Below are 22,367 nucleotides of genomic sequence, written 5' to 3'. Positions count from 1 at the left end.
CTGATGGTCAGGACACAGGTAACTGTACATGTTACCGCGCTGTGGGACCCTCATCACACATAACTCCTGGGGACCAAGGCCCCAGTTGCGTTCTGTGGCTTGTTTTCTTGGACGCCATGCAAAGCAGTAAGGGAAAGCAATTTTAAAAAGAGATTATCAACAAAATCAAAGAGACGATTAGGAAAAAAATTGCCAAGGCAGGATTTACATATAAGATATTAGAAAGTGGAATAGGATCTGAGTTAGTAGGGAGGGGAAAAAAGGAGAAAGAAAAAGAGAGAACTGTTTCAACACAACAGTGCACTTTAAATAACCAAATGAATTCTGAAAGTAAAACGGTACAGGGACTCATAACTCAGCTGTATGGTGACAGCCTCCCCACAGCCACCGCCTGCAACGCCTCTGACACAGCTCCTCGAGCAAAAACACCCCAGCCTGCCTTGGAAAAAATTATAACCTGCAAACACAATCCACTCCCTACCTACCGCACTTCTTGCGGCGAGACGGGAACAATATATCCTTCCAGGTAGCACATGGAGACATAAAGCCCAACCACTTGTTCACATTATAGTCATCAGTGAACCTCCTGGTGGGGGAATGTTATGAGGCCATGGGGAGAGCAGCAAAATAAAGACCTGACGGCCAAGTTACAGGAACAGTTATTGAGACCAGCTCAGGATAATCATACTAGATGAAGCTCTTCCCTTCCAGAGACACATGTGTCTCTCCCCAGTAGTCAAGCCGTTTACTTCGGTCCATTATGAACCCAAATAATGAAACCCTAGACGGCGTGTTGTGTTTCACCCCGCGGAGGTGGAAGGCAGAGAGCGGGGCGGCGCGGGGGAAGGCAGGCTCTTCCTGAAGACGACGGCGGATGATTTCCTGAACACCCGCCGCAAAAGCCACAGGAAGCTCCCTAAAGAGACAGACCCGCGCCTCCATCCCCAAGAGCAAGACCTGCTTAGATCCTTTCAAATAAAAGGATACAGTCATCGTTACTGTAATCTCCCACCACAAATCATTGCCTTAATGGCTCAGGTCAGAGCAAGGACGTTTGTATACTCTGTTCCTCTCACCCTTTCCAAGTGCCACCGAGCAATAAAACAGAAGTAGGAAATCAGCAGTGCCTGTAGACTTTGCTCAAGGGTTTCACTTTCCCCTCCAGAAGTACCTGCAATTTATTTCAATAAGCAGCATGACTGAGGCCCACATCTTAACTTAAGCATCCAGGAGGAATTTGCGTATCACCCCTCCTCCCCCTGAGGCAAAGGCCGATTCACCAAATCTCCTGGTTTTTTGAGATTACTTTGTTGTAAAAGCTTTATCCCAAATTGTATTCTTAGGCTGAGAAAGAGCCAAGGCCAAGTTCTGCATCACAGCATCAGCGTTTGGCCCAGGACCCTAAAGGTTGCTCCTTCTCCAGCAAGTCACCAAAACCACACACAACCTCTGGGAAGCCACATACTTCAGGAAGCAAGAACAATCCAGTATTTCCAAGCTTGCCTCACACATTTATCAGGTTCCATGCTATTTGGTTTTAATTCGTTAAAAACAGACACAGAGTTGCACTATATGAAGGTAAAGAGTTGTCACTTTTAAAGCTGCATGCTCTCGGGACAGTTGGAAAAAAGCTTGACTTGATGTCTGAATACTTCAGGTTCAGACTTCTGCTTACTTAACTCTTCCTATCCAAGATCAATATCTGCCAATGAGTAGGAATTTTTCAGAGAAACCACACCAACCTGTTATAATTGTGCTATCAAGCCCTTTCTTCTGCAGTATTACAGGACATCGCTACACACACATACACTATTCTTCCATTAGATATGCTACAGCCCCATTTTCCAAAGGCTTCCATCTTCTGCATTCAGCTTGTTTCAATTATTCAGGGCAACCCAGGCTGATAATTACACAGTCCCGAGTTGCTGAGTAAAACTGATGCTTAATTAGCCAGCAGGAAAGATCGATTAAGATACAGCAGGGCATCTTGCAAAGTTCTTCAGTGGGACTGCAGGGAATAGAGTCTGGCTGTGCCCTTCCGAAGGATAAAATTCTCCACTTCTCAGGGACTCGACAGCAGTTTTATTTAAACTGGATGCTTAGATCAGTCAGCCACCCTGAGTTTTATTGTCAGGTCTTAACATCAAGTGACACAACTCATATCTTATAACTAGAGCATTAACAGCAAGCTCTGGATCACATTTCTAGCCAAAAATATAATGCAGCTGAGGCTGAAAGTTTTATTTAAGCCTCCAGCAACCTGCTTTCTGTTTATGTTCCTTGGTTTTCCCCTAGCACAACAGAACAACTGTTGTTTGCTTCACTCATCCAAATGATGCAGCTCATGTTCTCATGCAGGACTTCAAACGGTCCTGAGGACATGAGATTTTGAAACCCGGGTCAAACCTGAATTTTAATTCAAGAAGTCCTCTTCATTCCTTTTTACTGTATCAAAGTCCAGGCAACACATATTTAAGTTCAGGAGCCACTTGTGAAATAGATACTTTCAGCATCCAGCAAGCCAGAAGCATGAATCTTTGCTCACTGTATTGATTTACCCACAAGCCTAAGTATCAAGTGACTGATTTTTTTTCCACAAAATGCTCTCTAGCACAAGGGAGAACAGGACAGGATCAGAGACCCACATGCAAAGAGCTGTACAGACACAGCCCAAGGCATAATTTTTTTTACTTTGAAATGCAAAACAAATTCCAAACACAAATAACGACAACTTTGCAGACAACCGTAAAACTGGTTAAATAGGAGAGCGTACAAACCAGTGTGGACTGCACTCTCACATTATACCAAGCCCTTAATGTCCATTAACTTTCAAAGCATGGGCCAGTTGTTCAGCTAAAATACAGCATGTGGTACCCCAAGGCATGACACTATTCTGAAGCAATTCCATTAGGAAGTAATGCAGACAACACAAACCTGGCTTTGACTTGCTGGAAGTCAAAGAGAATTGCATCCCTCTGTTCCCTTGCTTTAGTGCTCAAGTTTTCATTCTGCAGTCCATCTGCCAGGTAGCCTTCAGCGTCTGGGAAAGAGAGAATGACAGGTTAAAACTCACAGGCAGAGAAACCTGTTCTTGGCTAAAAAAAACTAGACCCGGCTGTGCACTTGGAAGCCCTTGAGGCACTCTACGAGTCTGATCTAGATATGCAAGTCAGTCTGAAGACTTCATTTGGAGAAGTTAAGACATTGAAGTGATTGCGGATAAACGAGGACCTAAATATTGCATGTGATTACAGACCTTCTCTCTACTTGCAATGGTATAAGGCAAATAAGCAACTGCAAAGAAACCACCAAGCAGAAGAAAGGAAAACGAAGGTGAAGTGAAACATGGATTAGTCTATAGGACCAAGTGCAATTCCACCTGCCTCTTTGCTGCCCCAAACCCTAAAAATTTGCTGCTGTGAAAGGTTTTTGGCATTAAGGACACAGAAGTGATTATGCCATTCAGAAGGGTATCCAAAGCATTTCTAAAATGCCAGTGCAAGATATCCACTGACTCTTCAAGGAAACCCTAACCTGCAGTTTTCACAAGGATGATCTTTGTGAAGGACAAGCACTGAAAAACAGGTTGGTTGTGCACTAGCCTACATGCACTTGTATCACAACATGGGTTCTCCTGCAAGGTTATCGCTGAAATATTACACCCTGTGCTTGCTCAACAGAGACAGCTAGACAAAAGTAAATACGGTATTCTCTCACCTGGAAACCACATCTATATGCAGAAATTTAACCTGAACTGGAAGATAATAGGATTAAGTGTCTTCTATTTGCATAAATATTTATGCTCTTTACAGAAACAGCAAAAAAAATCTCATAGAAAACAAAACAGTTCCAATAACACCTGCTCTGTATAGGAGAATATCATCCTTGTACTTTGGCGGCATTACTGCTAGTTTCCCCTAGCAGAGAAAGATTGGCTTCAAAGCTATGGTCTTGTACATCCACAGGCCTCTCCAACCTTTAACTCACGCCCCATACTGTGACACTAATGTCAGTTTAATATCCTGCTTGCAAGACTTTCAGCTCCTTCTGCTTCAGCTGCCAGTACAACAGCCAGCACTGTTTAGCGCACCCCAGGAATCTGCACAGCTCCTTAAAAACAGCTCCTCCACCTGCAAGCACATCTCAAGATCAAAATGCCACTAGAGAAATTAATACCTTTTTCTGTTAAAATCATGAGCCCTCATTTCTTTTTGTTGCCTGCCCATGACATGCTCAAGAAAGGCTTAGAGATTGGGGTGGAGGGGAAAAAAAATAAAAAAGGAGCTCTTTCAAGTGAAGAGCACAAGGAAGGACATGGAATGGAACAATGCTGGTGCTTGGGCATGCTCCAGGAACAGGACCCTCTTCCCACCTCCTCTTCAGAGTGACAGAGGGGCAGGACTGGACTCTCCTCACAGCAGCCTTGGAAGGAAAAGTGAACCCGGATCATAACACTTGTCTCCATGGAAATCCAGTTCTCCTTTCTGGATTTATTCAGCTGAAAGCACCAGTTTCCATGGGAGCGCTCGCAAATAAGCGCATTTCAGCCAAATGCAGACTCCTCCAGGTCCTCACGATCTCCTCCTTCTGCCTCCCTGCCTCTTCTCCCAGGATGGCTCCTGAACCACAAGAAGCAGGTCGGAGCCAGCTATGCCTCGTACCTGCAGCCACCACTTCGCAGCTGAGAAACAGAGCTTAGAGCCTGAACACAGCACTGGGATATCGAAGCATCCTGGAACGGCCCCTGTGACATGGGGATGCACAGTTGCCACATCTCCGCAGACGGGCAGCAACACCAATTCACAGCATCACTCTCAAACCCACATCCAGCAGCAGTTGTGGGAGCTCCAGGAGCACAGAGATGTAAGACCAAAATGCCTATTAATATCAATTCACTGCTAGTAATTTAGCCCTAGGTGGCCTGCCTGGGATAACACAAAGGCTTTGCCAGAGCAGCTGAGTGAAGCCTTTTAAATCCCAGACCAATCCTGTAATCCTTAAGCCAAGTTTCATGTTCAGGACATTCTTATGCCATTTTAATTGTACATCCAAGATACAGTACCAACTTATGACGGGCCTAACGATGCCAAGGCTTACATCACTTACAAATTATGTAGAAAGTACCCAAGTACATACATCTAAGCACAAAGGATATATCTTGCTCTGAGGTGCTTACTGCTTAAGAACAGATGAGGCTAAGGCGACAATTTATTATATACAAACCAGCATAAAAACAGCACAGTAGAAATGGGTCAGCAAGAGAAACTACGTACAGGCTGTATTTCTACAGTGAAAGAGAACAAGCAAGAAAAACAAACGGCTCCCAGAACTTGTGCAAATATCAGTTGCATCCCTCTGTCATTTTTAAGCGCAGATTAGCTCCATGAGTATGCGATTAGCTCTAATATGGTATTTACTTACTGGGATGTCAGCACAGATCAGCTGCTGGATAAGTTATAGTAGAACTAGGGTCACTTCTGCAAACCAGGCAGAGCCCCTTTCAGAGCCAGCCACTATGTTTATAGCACCAGGAAATGAAAAAGAAAGCCTAACCATAAACTCTCAAAGTGGATCAGGAAGAGCAATATGTAAGCAGCTCTAGAGTAAATCACCCTAATGTTAGTTTTACTGCTTGTCAGTAACATTATATTCTTGATGTTTATAGATTGCTCTCTGCGATCCACTCTGAAAGTTTACAGGACTCTCCTTTTCATTTCCTGCAGCTAAAAAGGTAAGGGGGGGGGGGGGGAATAGTTGAGATTTCATCAAGTGTTTCAGGGGAGTTTCTAGAGGCAATTGCAGTTATCCACTTTAATCCTGGAGGAGATGCACAGCATCATAAGAATTATGTCACAACCACTGAAGTCCAGGTAGTAAATAACCTTTTAATGGCAGCACTAAATTCTAGGAGTTAATCAGCACTCAATGAGCAGAGCTGAAAGGTATTAAGATGCCATGTGTATTCTCTCCATGCACACACAGACACATTCACTTTATTTTTGCTCTTTTCTACTCCTCTGCCATCAGAAATCCTACACTCCATCCCCAGAGGGACTAGTCCCACAGAATCACAACATTTTAGCTATGCAAGATAATGCTGAGCCAACCAGTTGCTCCAACACTTATTTGATGCTTCACACAATCCCTCCTGCAGTTTATCACCCCAGCTGGCTGGGAAAAATTAGTTTAAAAAAAGTTTAGGACACCTATCAACACAGAGAGTGCAGATACCTTGAGCTTCCCTGAGACTGCATTAATATTTCCAGGATGCATCCCAAGACAGCCAAGGATTTGGAAGGCTAGTTTTATCATCCCCTGTCCCACTTGTCAAAATAAAGCCATGAACTATTGCACACAGTGTTTCTCGACTTTTCTACAAGCTCAAGAAAGGATGGTTTAATTGTGAAACAACATTTTTCAGACAAGCCTTCCTGCTTTTGGGGGGCTGAGTCAGAGAAAACCTTGAGAACTGAAGCAATCTTCATCCATCCTCCTCCAATGGACTGAACAGGACACTTCCCCTATGCAATGGGCAACAGGGGAACCAAGAACAGCTTCCCAAATTTTCAGCTTCCAAGTCTCAACTCCAAATTTGCTGATATTTAAATTCCGGAGCTACTCGCCATGCTACGTCAATGCTGACTGTGCCTTATTAGCCCTCACAAAACAGAGCATTTTATTGTTTATTTTTAAAACAGCATTGGGGCTGCTTGCCTTGCAATTAGCAGCTACCAGCTTTGTTAGGCTGTGCAGGTGCAGTCACAGGCTCCCAGTGCAGCACCTGCTCTTGCTGAAGTTTGAGCAACAGGAAGGACAGAAAATGGCTTTCCAGACCTACCACCTGAAATGAAGAGGACCAAGCAAGGCAGGCAAAGGGAAGATAATCAGACTGCCTCTGCTTCTACTAACAAAAAAAGAAGCCCTGCGTTTGTCAGAGATACGTCACATTTTTTAGAACCACTGTTTCAGCCTTCAGAAGACATTTGTGCTAAACAAACATGAAATACCCTTAAGCAAAAGTAGTTTTAAGAGGGACCTGACTGAACCAAAAGGGAAACTCTGTGCAGTTAACTGTCAGCATAGCGTTAATGAAACTTGGATTGCTTATTACTTTAAGCTCCACCTTGCAAATATAATTGTTGTAACCACATCTACTCAGAAAATAACAAGCCTTCATAAGTGTTGCAGGATTGCAATGTAGAGAAAATAGCCATATTGTGTTGGCTTTCAACCACTGCAACCTCAGAGAGGTCTTATCTGATAATAATGTAACTGTTACGAGCAAGCCACTGACTACCTGCTTTTGTGCATCACGTAAACAGTCCTGCACTATGGACCAAACTTTAATATAAGGAAGCAAACATTACTGCTTGTACATCAGTACATGTTTCCTCCTCCATTTGTAATTTTTATTTTAAATGCAAGAATTCTTATGGCAATGCAGTTTGCAAACACTGTAATAGCATAAACTCCCTCATTTCCAGCCTGCATAGCAAGAAACCTCCTCAGCCACTGGAAGGCCTCAAGACCGTATAGATTGTTAAGACACAGCAAGTTTGATACAGAGGTATGTGACATGCAATTAATCTCCATTCATAGCCTGCTATACCTGTCAGCAAATAAAGGCTGTGCTTTAGAAGGAGATCTGAAGCCTTCAATTAAAAACAGTCAGCTAACAAGAAAATAATCTAAGTTAAAGGAAGGTGGCAGGTGCAGAAATGAGTTGTTTACAAAAGTGTCAGCGCTGAACAATAAAGTGCTGCACATCAAAAACCTGAAAGGGTGAACTTCACTGAAGCCCCCATGATTAAAAAACAGAGGAGAAAATTTACACCTACATCTGGGGGAAGACACAAAGCATTTGGAAGAGAGCTTTGACAGGCTCGGAGGCTGCACACTCTCTCGCTTAGATTGACAGATCCCAGGGCTGGAAGTTCTCCCTCATCTTGGAGGGGAAGGGACGAGCGCTCTGTGCCGCCAGGAGCCATCGCAACAGGAAACAACAAAAAAAAAAGGTCACAAAACCTTGCAGCAACCAGGGCCAGCCCCAAACGCAACCGCTCTGAGCGGCGAGATGCTAACGACTCCTTCCCCACCACCCACCCCCATCTGCGACAGCAGGATGCGTCGGTAACGCGCGCACGTATCGTTCGGCAATGGGCTAACGCCATCGTCCCCATTTGCAACGCTTCTGCTGAAGCCTTATTTATGGGCAGGTTATAATGTGGTCACTTCTGCACGGCGCTTCTCTCACCAAGCCTTTGCCTACGACACCACGGGGTCAGCAACGGTTGCAAGGGTCCGTACAGAACTCGTTTATGTTTGTGAAGTGTATTTTGATAGAAGACTTTAGCACGGTTTCTGCTTGGCTGACCCACCACTTCAATGAATAGAAGTGAAACAGTTCAAGTTTTTGAAGAAATCCAGGAAAAACAACTTCGGAAGCCTCCCACCTGCCATCTTACACACACAGAAGTAAATGTCGTCAGCTCTCAGCACGGCTCATTCACTCCAATGCTGAGACCTTGGGAGGTCACATTCAAATTATCAAGCAGAAGAGGGTCTTAAAGCCAGCCATGCTCCACCTCCATTTTCAATGGGGTTGAAGCTTTCTTGAGGATGCACTCCCACCGAGAGAGCTTGCTGACTGCACCCCCAGCGCGACACACACCACTTGCACAACATCTAAAGCTGGGAGACACCGCTATCACAGCCACAACAAATCCTGCTGAGGGCTCACTGCAGCACACGAGCTGCTTCTACCCTTCGTACCCACTCCCTTGTCTCACGCTAGTGATGCTCACCAGTGGAGCCACTCAATACTTTAACTGAAAGCCCTCAGCGGGGACAACTTTTGACCATATCAGAAGATGCCCGTCAATCTTGCATGCAGTCTCTTCCCCTTACGCAGAGTCTGGAGCCACCAGAGAGCTTCCCCACCCCTGACACAGGCTTGGACCCACTTGCCAGCTCCCAAGCAATGCAAGGACAGCCCCAAACACACCAAGACAGGCAGCCACATCCCCTACACTCTCACGGGGGTTAGAGACAGGGAAGATATATATAACCTGAAGACCCTCAAACCATCAGCCTTAGAGAAGAATTAGGTCCCTCAGTCCTTCCACTCCCCTCTCAGGCTCAGCACAGCAAGGTGCAAAAAGCTTTTCCGGTTCTTCCCCTGCAACCACAACAGATTTCCCCCATGAAGCAGAAGGGGAGCAAGGAGGAGTTCATGGTTACCTTCCAGGAGCCTCTGAATCTCCTCTGGGATCATGATACCTGCCACCTCCTTTCCACAAGAGTCAAACCTGCTGCTATGGCTCCTGTCCCTCAGGGGCAGGGACAAAAGAAGCAGGGAGGGCGGGGACACCCCAAAAAAGGTAGGAGGAACTGCTGGGCTCCCCTTAGATGCCTCCTCCTCCTCCTCCAGCCCCAGCCAGCTCAACCTACCTCCTCGCAGGCAGCCAGGATGCCCAGCTCCCCTGGATACTAAGCACCTCCATGCTCCTGAGAACCCGAGCTCCAGCCAACAAACTGCAAAAATACCTGACCCCACCCCAGGAAAAGCACAGCTGAACCTGTGCTCCTGCGTTAGCATTTTAATCAGGTGGCACTTAGGCGTGCATCTCCTTGATTATCACACAACTCAGTGCACCTGCTGGCAGAGCAGACCCAGGAGTTCTGTGAGGCTGGGTGGCTATTGATTCAACCTCCTGTGCCCATTCCTAGCTCAACAGGAGTTGGGGATTGGAGCTGTTCCAGGCAAAGACAGTCTCCCTCCTCTAATGCACAGGGGAAGAGAATGGTACTTGGCTGTTCTGCAATAAAACTTCCCCTCTTCCTGCATCCTGCATAGGAAGGGGGCTAGATTGTAATAGCCATTCATATTTCTATGTCTTGCCCAGAGAAATAACAGGGTTGCGCACTTTAACTTGCTTTATGACAAGCAATAAATGCAAACTGTGCTCTACAAAACAAAAATGGCATTGCATTAGATTAACCCACAGCTCTGCATCTGCCCCTCTCCTATATAAATGAATTAGCACAAGCTGACTATGAGGATACCACTATTATTTTTCATTCTTGCATTCCCAAATTTTAGTCTCAGTATTGACAAATCCAAAGACAGTCTTCTTTATCTGAAGCTCATCAGTGATTCCAAAGACCAGTTTAAGATTTCCCATAGGTTAAGTGTACAGGATCCAGTCCTTACTTTGCAATGTCCTGGTATCGGTATCAAACAAGTATTTGCTATTATAGCACATAGAAAAGGCTATTCTGAACATGCTTGTCACTTTTACTTTTCTGGTATTTTATGCCTGGGACATGATATTTAATTATATTTTCCCAACATAGCAAATGTTGGAGGTGGCAAAAAAGGATGCGATCCGGCTGTGTTGGCCGCAAATATAAAAACCACATAGCTTCACAAAAGTTAGCACCTGCTGCTTTCAGCAGGGGCACAACACATCTCCTGACAGTGGAGAGCCAGGGCTGTGTGCTAAGGTATATCAGGACCACTCTGAACTCTCCAAGGAGGCCCCCTAAAACTGCTTCTCTTGCTGCTTTGCTATCCTCCTGCTCTGGGCATGCCAGCCTGCCACAGAAATTATCACAAGGTGGCAAAACAAAATCTGTAGAGGAAAAGGAGAAAAAAAAAGAAAGTGTGCAAAGGCTGAGATACACAAACACTTCACTACAGTCCCACTGGCTTCAGTGGGCTAATGCCATGTCATGAGGCTGATTATATTTCCAAATAATTGCAGAATCAAATTCTTACAGCTCTCTGGATATATCACCTGGATGGAATAAAGGTTTAGTTGTTTGGCAACAGGCCTTGGATAAAGGAAAACTGAAGCAGATTCCAGATTTGCCCCAAGCTTCTTGCTTGGTTCAGTCAAGGCAATCTGGGTGTTTCAGGCTTATCTCACACATGTGATATAGGAGCTATACTGGCAAAGGCTCAGATACAGGACAGGAATGATGAAAATATATGAGAGAGATGCTCCTCCATATGCTATCAGCTGCTAACATGCTTTGTGACCCACTTTTAGGGACAAGTGGGTGAAACAAGGGAAAAGAGTCTGTTAAGCTTTTAGTTGATTGATACAAATCAGGTAAAGAACAGTTATAAGAGGAAGCACCATGCTTTGTGGTTTTTGGTTTGGGGTGTGCGCCTGCAAATCTAGTGTGTTGTCTCCACTGTAGACAATGGATTGAAAGGCAACCCCCCCAAATCAGCTGCAAAGTTCTTTTGGCACTTTTTGGTTGGAGTGCACACTTTTATGCATGGAGACGCCACCTCAATAACTCACATATAAATAACACTTGTCAAGAAGGAATGGCTTTAAAGGAGAAGTGAAGATACTGTGACCATGAACATGTTTAGTGTATGCAGCTGATTTACCAGGAAAGTAATGTTGCACTGTTTGCTGTGTATTGAGCTTCTCCACGTGGTAATGCTGAAGTGGCAGCTGCCATTTGGAGTTTAGTCACAAAGAAGAGAAGACAGGGTGTTTTCTCTCCTGCTTAGGGAGGCTCAGTTGCTCTCCAGATCTGGGAAAAGAAACACACCACCACTTCTGGTATGTCACTTGGCTGTGCTCTGCACACACGTGTAATTTCAGAACAACCTGGAGGCAGATTTCACATCTGACATTACCAACCCAGACCTTACAGGTTTCCTGCTCTAAGTAAGTTCACTCAGTTTCTGTCCTTCCCCATCTACCTTGTCCTCTGCTGCGTGGGCTCACCCACATTGACAGCACTGCTGCAGCGTGTTCTTGATTTTAGGACAACACGTATAAGAAATTGCTCTTCAGCGGATGCAGAGGTCTTAAAGCACAGGAAGCGTCGCTGCAGTTCAGAGGGCCTCACACGGGAGATTGCCTTGCTAGAAAGCACATACATGGCAGTAGTCTTCCCATTACATCTCCTAGTCAGGTAGGGTTTCATGAGTCAGGATTTAGAAAATTGAGAGTCTCCTATGGGAGCAAAACGTGAATCTCTGTTAGCTGCCTGAGGCTCCTGACACATTTGAGTGGTTCTGATTGTATGCAAGAAACGGTAGCGCGTGTAGGTGGATGTGTACGGTAGATGGATCTGTATACATGTTCTCACCTAGAGGTGTTTAGGGATAAATATTTAAACACGTCTGTGTAGAAATCCTAGTCAGTTCATTACAGACTACAAATAAAAGCAGCTGCTTGCTGAGACTGACTAACTTTAAAAATGAGTTTATAAAGGAATGAACTAGGTCCCTTAGATGGAAGAAACTGCCTTCAGATATGCCAGAAAGATCAATAAAACCTGATCAATGCAAATCTCAGAGGAAGAAATGTTCATGCAACTGCAAAGAAAAGGGTCATCTCACACGTTCTCTGCATTTCTGCAGCTCCCACAATAATCTGAAAGCATAGTATTGTAAAGAGTGAACTAGAAGATTCCTGGTCAGTGAGTCTTGCCCAAGAGTTAAACTGATTTATCATATTTAGGGTCTGGAAGAAATTTTTTTGTCATGTCAAGATAGCAGTGACTTGTTTTGCAGGTGTTTTGTGTGGTTTTGCCTTCCTTTGCTGCCTTGGGTGTGTGTGATCACTGCTTAAGAGCATATGGGGATTTCACCGAACAAATTTCCTGCTGCTGCAGGGTTTATGGCATCAGTAAAGCTCTAGATCTTTTCTGCTCAACTTCCCAGATGTATTGCAGTTGTGATTTTTGGTCTTTTGCTACAGATCTTAAGGTTATCATTTAAAGTATCATCATGTGCGGAGGCTCGCACTGTTGCACCCTGGATGGTCTCCAACCACACATCCATCCCATGGTCCTGGCAGCCGGAGATGGGACCTGGCACCTACAATGTTCCCCTCAGGCCCTACAGGAAGATTTTGTTAAGACCAGGTTGACCGTGCAGCAGCTTTTGTTATTATTAAATCCATTTTACTGAGGAATACTGAGGCACAGAGCCTCAGCTGCCACGGAGACATAGGTGCTATTACCCGAAGCCTTAGCACCAAGCCTTCCACTCAACTTCATGCAGCTGCAGATAGAGCCAGGCAGATGGATTCCCGGGCAAATGACCTTTTTTTTTTTTCTTTCTTTTTTTCTTGCCACTTTCATTTTTGAATGTGTGAATAGGTTACAAATTTAGTTTTATGGTCAGCTGGGAAGGAGATGGGGGAGTCTGGCAGTGACTGGCAACTTCCACTGCATCATTGTTATGTGGCATCAAGCTTTGGGCTGTAGATGTAAAGCTGCCTCCTTACATGATAAAAGCCCCACCTTAATCATTTTAGGTCCCAAGTTCAGCAGACAGGCTCTCTCCTAATGATATTCTGTTAAATGGACAAATTCCTTTGAAGGCTTGTCTTGCTTTGAAATCCAATTTCACAGGAAGCCAGATGCTATTGGGTGTAGCTATGGAAACAAAGCAGGGCAGCCTTATTGGAGCTGAGGGATGCAAGGTAAAATGTGAGAGTCAGAGTCTTTTTACTGCGCTGTCGGAAATATCAAAGGATCTGGAGAGGTTGGCAGGAGACGTGTCCCTGTTACGGGCTGTTCTGTGTGGCTGGGTACCAGTGCCTGTCAGTGGAGGTAAGCAGCCAGCTGTCCTGTCACACAGCCCGAACTGGAGCTGAATGCACAAAACCGGGGGGGTGCAGAGTCGCCGGTTCCCGTCAGCCCCCTCCCTGCTCCTCCTGCACATCAGGATTTCAGCCTTTCCTTCGCTGCCATTCGGAAAGGTTAACAACAAAAGGGTAACAAGGTTAAACCACAAAGCCCTGGCTGATAACAGCCCTTTCAAGCAGCTGCACTGAAATTAATCTGAAACTTCTAGTAATTAGATAAGATAAGGATGTGTGCATGCTCGTGCGGGCACACGCTGACCCTGGGACACCCATTCCACAAAGGAGGTGGAGGATCACAGGCTTCATTAAACTGGATCAGGTTATGTGTTCACCTAGTCTGGTGCTGCAGCACTGAAAGTACATTTCCAGCCCCTTTATTCATCTTGCTCAATATCCCTGGGTAGTGCACTGACTTGCCCTTTTGTCCTCTCTTCCCAGTACTGTAGTTCCTGCCAATTCAGAGCAGACTCTAATTCTTGCTGTTTCAGAGCAGATGCTACTCCATCCATTTCTGTATCACAGCTCCTGCCATTCCAGGGCAAATTGTTGGGCCACTGGGTGTCATTTGCTGCCTCTGACAGTGACCAACAACTCAGAAAAAAGGCAACTTTCCAATCTGGTAATGCACCTGACGGCTTGAATAATGTCTCCTGGTTTACTAATCAGCTATGCCATGCTAATGCTCTGCTGTAATCCCAGAGTTTACATGCTTATGTCATTTTCATTGTCCAACAGCTCGTGTATCTTTTCGTGTGACTAAGTCATTCAGTTAAAGGTTGGTTACAATCCTCATAACGCCGCTTTCATTTTTTAAAGCTAAGTGGTCTAGGGTTGTCTTCATAATTCGACTCTGCACCTCTACTTCACAAGGGCTTGCAGGTTACTGTTCATCAGTTTGTGAAGCCAAAGAGAAACAAAAATATGTCAGCAGCTCTGAGTTATGGTAAACAGATCTGGTCCTAAAGCAAAACTAAATGACTGGACCTTGCTCCTGGCTTAGAATGCCAGACTCTGGATTCATTTACCTTCCAGACATGCCGCATTTTCTCTGCTGTGAAAGCTTCTCAGAAGCAAGCAGGTGTGTTGAGATGTATTTATTAGAGGATCTGTGACTGTAGAGTAACTGGTTTTCATCACACCAACACATTCGTTACAGTAGGACCCCACTGAAATGTTCCACTGGCATACATAAACCCCTGAAAGGGCTTACAGTCTGACTGGACAAGATGAAGTATGGAAGAGAAACACAACATCTGAAGAGAAGACCCTGGGAAAATAAACAAAAGTGCTGGTGTCTGGGCGAGAGTTCAGGTTATTCCAGGTCCACCCTGCATTGCCAACGGTAGCGCTTTGTGCAGAAATAGAAAGGAAGAGTCAGAGCGTTGTTAGATGAGAGGGGAGGAAGGAAGCTCGGAGTCTTAGCCCAGGAGTGGAGAGACCCAGGTTTCCTCCACTGCTTCATCCTTCCTGTGCAACACTTGACTGTACATCAAGCTCAGGTTCAAGTCCAAGCCTCAGTCTGGAGTCCAGGTTCATGTGTGCTCACCACATGACCCCTCGCTGTAATCCTATGGACATGAGCCAGGGAAGGCTGGGCACACGTTTCCTTTTCATACGGCACAAACATCCTCTCACCGTCAGGGTGAATGGTCTCTACTGGTCCATCCATTCCTGCATCTCTCCTGTGGAGGTGGCACGTGGCAAGGAGGTCTGTCTCCCCACAATGGGTCACCCCACGGTGATCAGTGGGGTGGAGGTGGTCTGTGAGGTGACAACATGGAGGAGGCATCTCCCAGCAGCATATTCTCAGAAAACTTATGATCCTGAAGCTAGATGTGGGGAATGGATAACACCACTGGAATCCTAAGCAAGACACAGCTCTGAGACAGCATTTCTGCAGCCGGAAAGCTGTAGAAGCAAAGAGGCTGGCAAAAGCTGGCCGGCATCAGGAAGGGAAGGACACTCTGTAAAGAGAAGGGATAGAAATATAGGAAGCCAGAAATGAGCAGTGAGCTGAGCTCCTGTGGAGGCTGCTGTTCCTCAGGCTGACGGATGGGCTTCAGTTTAATGCAAAGGTGATATTGATCCCTCGCTGTTTGGTTACAATGTGTGATGGAGCTGCCCTCTGCCCTGTAGATGTGTTGTAGCACCTCTTCTCTTTCTCCCAATCCTCATCAAACTACTTTAATGACTCTTTTATTGACAACACTGAGTCTTAATGAGGAGGACTGCCACACACTTCATTAAGGCTGCAGAGGGGACACTTCCTATAAACAACTAGGACCAAGGGCTGCCATCAAGGCTGAGGGAGAAGGATAGAACTGAGGGAGGATCCACAGTTGTCTAGAGGAGGGAGAGCTCCCTGTCTGCTCCTGAGAGACAACAAAGATTTAGGACAAAAGTCCACATGATCTGAGAAGCAGTGGATTGAGGAAGGAGAGATCAGCCCTGGAGAAGAGTCTTGGTGGATACAAAGGACATGACATGAGAACTCCTTGAATATTTCAGTTCAGGATGAAGATGAGAGATGAAAAAATGTTGGGTGGCTAATGGCTAAATGTAGCCTTGATTTTATTAGTCAGTATAATAGTAACACAGCATGTCTACACTACTGTGGAAGGTGGTGACGGCAGCATGTGTCAGACACCGGTGAACAGGAATACAGACAGACAGTAAGGTCATGCTGGCTTTGGTACGGTCTGCCAAACTAGCGTTCCATAGTTGGCTCACCTGCACTGAGATCCAGGCTGTCACAGCTCAGTTTAAAGCCAGTTCAAAGACATCTGTGCAAACATCAATCACATCATTACACTTGATGGTCCCAAGATTTCATGGACGGTTCAGTGACATTTCATATTAAAACTCGACTAGCCATTCTGTGAGGTTTTCGTCATTCTGGAAAAGAATCTCCTACCTAAAACCAGCACAAAAGACAGATTTGGACTCGAGGGTCTGGATTCAGAAGAGACTCAGATATGATGTTCTAATGTAGCCCTGCTTCTGCATTAACATCCATAAATCTCCATCCATCACACAGTTCTATTTCAATTATTGAGCCAATTTCCAGACACTTTTATGATGTATTGTTTGATTTTATTAACTGGAGTGAAGGTTTAAACTCACTGAATTCCCATAGTAATCTTGCCCTGTAACCCTACCCACCTTATCAAATCTTGCTTAATGAAATGCAGGCATCTGTCTTAATGGCTTTCAAACTATGCTATGTAGACTGACCCAGATGTTAGTTCATAAATAGGAATATTTGGAGGTGTTAAACAGGGTAGCTGGAGACAGAAGTAGGTCCCTGAAGTGATCTTTTCTCTTATGAAGAAATCAGTGATATGGGAGAAATTACTATAAATCTTCATGAAGAAAAATGAGAGCCAGAGGCCTGGGAAATGGAAGCTCAGCACTGCAAGCAGCACAGCAATAGATTTGGTCAAAAATAATTTCCTCAAGAAACTGATTATTTTGGTAGAAATTTAAAAATCAAACTAGTTTGACTTAAGACCAAAATATTCATCTGAAGTATTTTGCCTGGGGACTATGATTGTTCTGCTGTATGGAAGTAGGAATTTGGGCTTTTCAGGCTCTGTGAACAGGATCCTTAGTCAGACTGCCTTCCCTGTGGTGCTAGACCTGTCTTGGCAAAGGGAGTATGTCCTCAGGGGCCATGGTACATCCTGGAGAAACAGCCGAAGGATGGAAAGGGGAGTGCAGGGCCTGTGTAAATGATTTCATGGAGTACTGGGATTATGTCCGATGTAATATGCTATGTAATAACATTTGCAATTTGAAACACGTTCCATTCCAGGTAACTGAGGGTATTTCATTGTTGAGAAGAAAAAAAGAAAAAAAATCTTCAGGAAAAAAAAAATCTTTAGAAAACAAACATTTTTCTTGGGGAAAAAAAAACCCCAAACCTCATTCTTTTTTCCATTTAAAAAATAGCCAAATGAAATCCAGACAGTCTTGGAAGCAGCCCTGCAATGTGATAGACGCAACACCAGGGGCTGACTGCAAGTGTTCACTGCCTCACTGTTCCTTCAAAGCTGTGATGGTGAATAAGCCATGATTTTTGTCCCTCAAGGGTTTTTTACTGCCACACTGCATCATCTCAGCTCTCCAGCTTCTCCTTCCCCACAGCTGCTCTTGTTCCATACTCATGAGAAAGAAAGAAAGAAAAACTGACAAGGCTGCTTGACAATCTGGTATTTAGTGTGACAGTTAAACTTAATGATATGGGAGGCATGTTAGGCTGTATTACAAGCCCATTATCTGCAAGCTTGGATATTGGATGCATTACATTATTAATTAAACACAAAAATGACTACCGTTAGTCGGCGATCTTATCTGCTAAAAGGCAGAAGTATTCCCTAAATTCAAGAGCTTATTGTTTCTTTCCTGTCATTTTGTAAAACAGTTACCCTTCCGTTTCATGCTTGTCAAGCAATCAATGAATGTTTGTAAACTGCTTTGAGATCTTCCAATGAATGATGCTACAGTTTATAAATGCAAAGTGTTACTACAGTTCATTCATTATGAAATGAAAGGATAAAACTTGCAGATGCAAAAGAATTCGGCTTGAAAAATACCCCAAACATTTGTGCAGCTGTTATTATGTTGCCCCCTTCTGCCAGATGCTTAAACACTCTTATGTAAAGGAAAAATTCAAACGTCGCAATGCTGCTCTCAAGGTGAAACCCTAGAGACATATTTGAACCAATGGCACTAATGCCTAGCACTTACACTCTTCACGCGCAGATTTCAGACCATTTCGAGTGCAAAAATGCAATCCCCATTTCATGAAAGAGGAAACTGAGGCTGAAGGAAAGGAAGTGTCTTGACTAAGCAACGCCTGGAGCCAGTGAAAGAATGAGGAGGAGAACCCATGTCCTCTGAGTTTCCACCCAGTGCCCTTCCCGCTAGCTCAATTCCTTTTCAAATTTAAAACCGGAGTCCTCTTCTAGCAACTCCTACTGCAATGGGTATCCTCCACGGGGGCAATTCTGCAAAGTGCTGAGCACTTTGGCCTTCATCCAGGGAAGCACTTAGGTATGTGATTGACTTCAAGCTTATGAATTGTCTAACTGAAAACAGCAGAAATCCTACTTTAAAAAGAAAATAGCACAGTTTCCCTAATTAGTGCTTCCCACCTCAGGAAAAGGCAGACGACAAAAGCATCTGCATTAGGAGCCATGTCACACTGGGCTCTGTCCATCAGCAATGGAGAAACAGAGGGTGGCACTTCCATAGCCTCACTCTACCTATAATCTGAACTGTTCTCCGGAGCTGCTCATTTCTTCCACTGAAGCTGTCAAAGCTTGACCGCATACGGAAGGAGCAAGCACAGCCTCTCTGGATGCCATGCAGGCACAGTGCAAGCACTCTGGAGGTGAGTATTATACTGGGCTTCTCAGACAATGGCCCAGATCTAGAATGGGATCAGCAGCAAACTGTGCTCAGAGCTTGCTGCCATCTCAAATGTGGATGGTCTCCCCCGTTGCTAGGTAAGGAACACATTTCTGACATTCTTACCGACAGCTCCCACCATTCCCAACTTGATAAACAGCCATGCTGAGCTATGGTTCCAGCCATGAAGAAGCACCTGGCAGTCCTGTAGATCTGACCTTCTTCCTGCTGAATGCTCATGGGTGGAATTACACAGCAGATCTCAGTAAAGTTAACCAGGTTCCCCATGGTGGAGTATAGCAACCAGACAAAAGAAGCATCAGCCTCTACTGCAGTAGGGCAACCTAGATAAAAGTTACAACTCACTGTCTGGATCCAGCCTACTCCAGTGATTTGGTCAAAGTCTGTAGAAGAGCTTGTAATCAAACCTGGGTCTCCTAAATACAGCTTCAATGCATCACTCCTACAGCAGGGCTTCCTCTCTTTCATCCCCTTATCACTTCCAAACAGATCCAGGCAGGCAGTAACAGTGCCTCTCTGCTGCCTCTGTTCCAGCTTGAAAAGGGCTGGTGGTAACTTGTGTGAAAAGTTTGGCCCTTCTTTTGAGTCACTGATTAGTATAAACAATGGTGTGTGCTTTCTGGAGTGGTTATTCACACTACAGGTCTTTAGCCAGCTAAGTGCCCGATTATCCCACTAAGACTGAATATCTCTTTTCCTTCTCTACTTTTCTCTTATCTCCTCTGATGTAATTATCTGCTACTTTGTATTGCACTTCTCTAAAGTTCTGCAGCCCCCTACTTTTAACCCCCACCCTGTTTCTCCGCTTCTACCCCAGAGCAAATGGAGATTATTCAAGGTGAAAGAGAGGGCAGTGGAGAAGTACCCTTCATCGGTAGGGATGTCGGCGGTGCTGCTGTGCTGCCCCATTCTCTCTCTCTCTGCATTTGCATGGCTTTGGGGGATGCACATATTAAAGGCTATGGAGATGTAATCCACCAGGATTACAAGGGTTTACAATTTCAAATCAAAGCATTACAAAGGTCAGATATCCAACCCAGAGCAAGCTGATCTGGGATTCCAGCTGATGCCTTTTCTTTCTCACCTCCTCCTGAACCAACTGATCTCTTAGTCATGGCTCTGCATCCTCTGTCTACAGCACTCACAGTAATCACTCTTGTGGTGCCTAAACAATGGATCTCTTACACTGAGCTGGGCTCCAGGGGCTCCTGAGCTGGTATGCAAACTCTTATTCTTTGTACCATGATAGCTTTGTTGAATCCTTTCATAGTGCAGATTTCTGCTGGGATAGGCTAAGAGATGCCCCAGAGAGCTTACAGTCGATGCATAAGGCAGGAGACAAGAGAGGGAAACAAAGAGGTAGGACCTTAAGGGGTGCAGGGATGAGAGGCTAGTAGAAAATTCAGCTAGATGCACTGGTCCCCAGCCTGTCCATCTCCCTGGCAGCATCCCAGACTCCTCACACTGCAAAGTACCCTTTATGTATCACTCTGTTTCTTGCTTCTAGCTCTTGAGTCCCTCCACCTTGTTTCAAGTCTCCTTGCCACAGTTCACATTTTGTCACACTCTTCTGGTTAAGTAAATCCGTGACACTCCCTTGTGCTGGTTCAATCGTAATCATGATGGTTCTTTTCTTTGTACCATATACTTTAAAATGTACATCTCCAGTTCTCGCTCCCTGCTGTCTGTGGAGGGAGCCCGGATAACCACCTGCAAACTGAACTTGAAGAAACTAATGTTCAGGGAGAGGAAGCTCGCTTTAACTGATCCACCTGAGATCACACAGAGAATCATGGAAGAATCTGGAACTGAACCAAGCTCATCTCGGATCCCAACAAATGCTTTAGCTACAAACTTCCCATTCTGTGGGGCACTGCTCTGGTTCCCAGCCACCTGCCCTTATCACCACAAGTGCCTTTCTCCTTCAGTTTATCTCCTTTCATCCTGCCTCTACCAGCTAGTCCCCAGCTCCCAGCTCTCCTCTGTCTTCCACCAAACGATCAGAGAATCACGTCTGTGAGAAGAGCAGAGAGAGAGCAGCGCCTGGGTCCTGTGTCAGTTTTATTTACCTTCATTGCACTGCCTTCCATTGCTTAACAGAATAGTTTTATACCAGAGAAAATTGGAAGCTAAGTAGTTGCCTGTCAGGTAGTGTCTGTCGCCCGTGTGAGAAGCTGACATCGTAGTCAGCTACACTGTCAGCCATCTCCATGCTGAGCATCAGTCCTGGCCCCAGAGTCCTCCTGCTCGTGCTATTTCTCTATGCTGGTATTTGTAACAGTGCCACTGGGGACTCCCCTTGTACAGCAGCATGCTGCAGTTTCCACTTACATCCATGTGCACTGCACACACGGCAAGTTAGCTAACAAGAAGGTGAAACTGCTGAGATACAGAGCCCAGTGCTAGCGGATGTCTAGTTTCTCAAACAGTCGGGGTCTAGGGACCCCACCCATCGCCAGAGCAACATCCCTGATTTCAGGAAATGTCACAGAATTATACCAAGGGTACATTCAGTTCCAAATGTATAGAAGAAAGAGACATAGACAAAAATTGAAAGATCATTTCACATCAAGGCAGACTAGGAGTAAGAGTATGTTTGGCACAGGAGAGACATAGACTGGATCCAAACCCTGTTTTGGAAGGGGGAGGGAATGGAAGGGGAGGGTTATTTTGGTGCATCGTAAAAGTGCTGTGTTTCATAATGAGTTTAATACACAAATTCCCTCCCTATGCAGGTGAATTGCTTGATAAAGATGTATGAATTATCTTCCCCCTTGCCCTTCCCTCTTTTCTTCTTCTTCTCTTCTTCTTCTCTTCTCCTTTTCTCTTCTTCTTCCTCTGCCACCTTCTCAGCATCTCCTGGAATTGCCAGTCGAGATTACAAGGTGTCAAATGGAGTGAAATGAATTTTGCCACTTGGCTGCTCGTAAACTTGGTGCCCTGGCTTTCAATATTACAGCACCATAGCCTCTACCTTTAAATATCAGCCACCCACAGAAACAACCTGACTGTACATCGGCAGCAGGAGAGGTTTCCATGGTGACAGGATGCAGGTCACAACCTCTGTAAATGTAATCAGAGCACTGGGACTGGTGTGTGGAGACAGGTTTAATTTCTCCGTTAGTGGGAGCTCTGTGGTCCAACATGTACATAAGCTCCTCACGTTGACAGACAACCTGTTATCTTCAGGATGGCACTGCCTATTGCCAGTCCTCTCGCGCACCTGCCATCTCACCTTAATTTTTAAGCACCGACAGAGCAATTCCACCTGGGATCCAGCACGGCCCAACCTTCACGGCTCTGGGC

At 45.1% G+C, this 22,367-nt stretch overlaps 1 protein-coding gene across 2 annotated transcripts in view; it reads right to left on the bottom strand.

Moving 5' to 3' along the window:
* SKAP1 (src kinase associated phosphoprotein 1) overlaps positions 1-9,317 on the bottom strand; it is a 157,330-nt gene extending 148,013 nt beyond the window's left edge. The window contains exons 1-2 of one of the 2 annotated variants that reach the window (XM_049799970.1): positions 9,241-9,317; positions 2,935-3,040 (exon numbers count right to left, since the gene is read on the bottom strand). In XM_049799970.1, coding sequence (XP_049655927.1) covers positions 2,935-3,040; positions 9,241-9,274 — 140 coding nt within the window. In that variant the 5' untranslated portion in view covers positions 9,275-9,317. Of the gene's footprint in view, positions 1-485; positions 785-2,934; positions 3,041-9,240 lie in introns of those variants that run through there. The other variant, XM_049799971.1, reaches the window with a different exon arrangement.
* Positions 9,318-22,367: the final 13,050 nt, after the last annotated feature.

This window comes from Accipiter gentilis, chromosome 5 (assembly GCF_929443795.1).
Source record: "Accipiter gentilis chromosome 5, bAccGen1.1, whole genome shotgun sequence".
In the NCBI taxonomy this organism is placed as follows: Eukaryota; Metazoa; Chordata; class Aves; order Accipitriformes; family Accipitridae; genus Astur; species Astur gentilis.
This window is presented reverse-complemented; position numbering and strand designations above follow the sequence as displayed.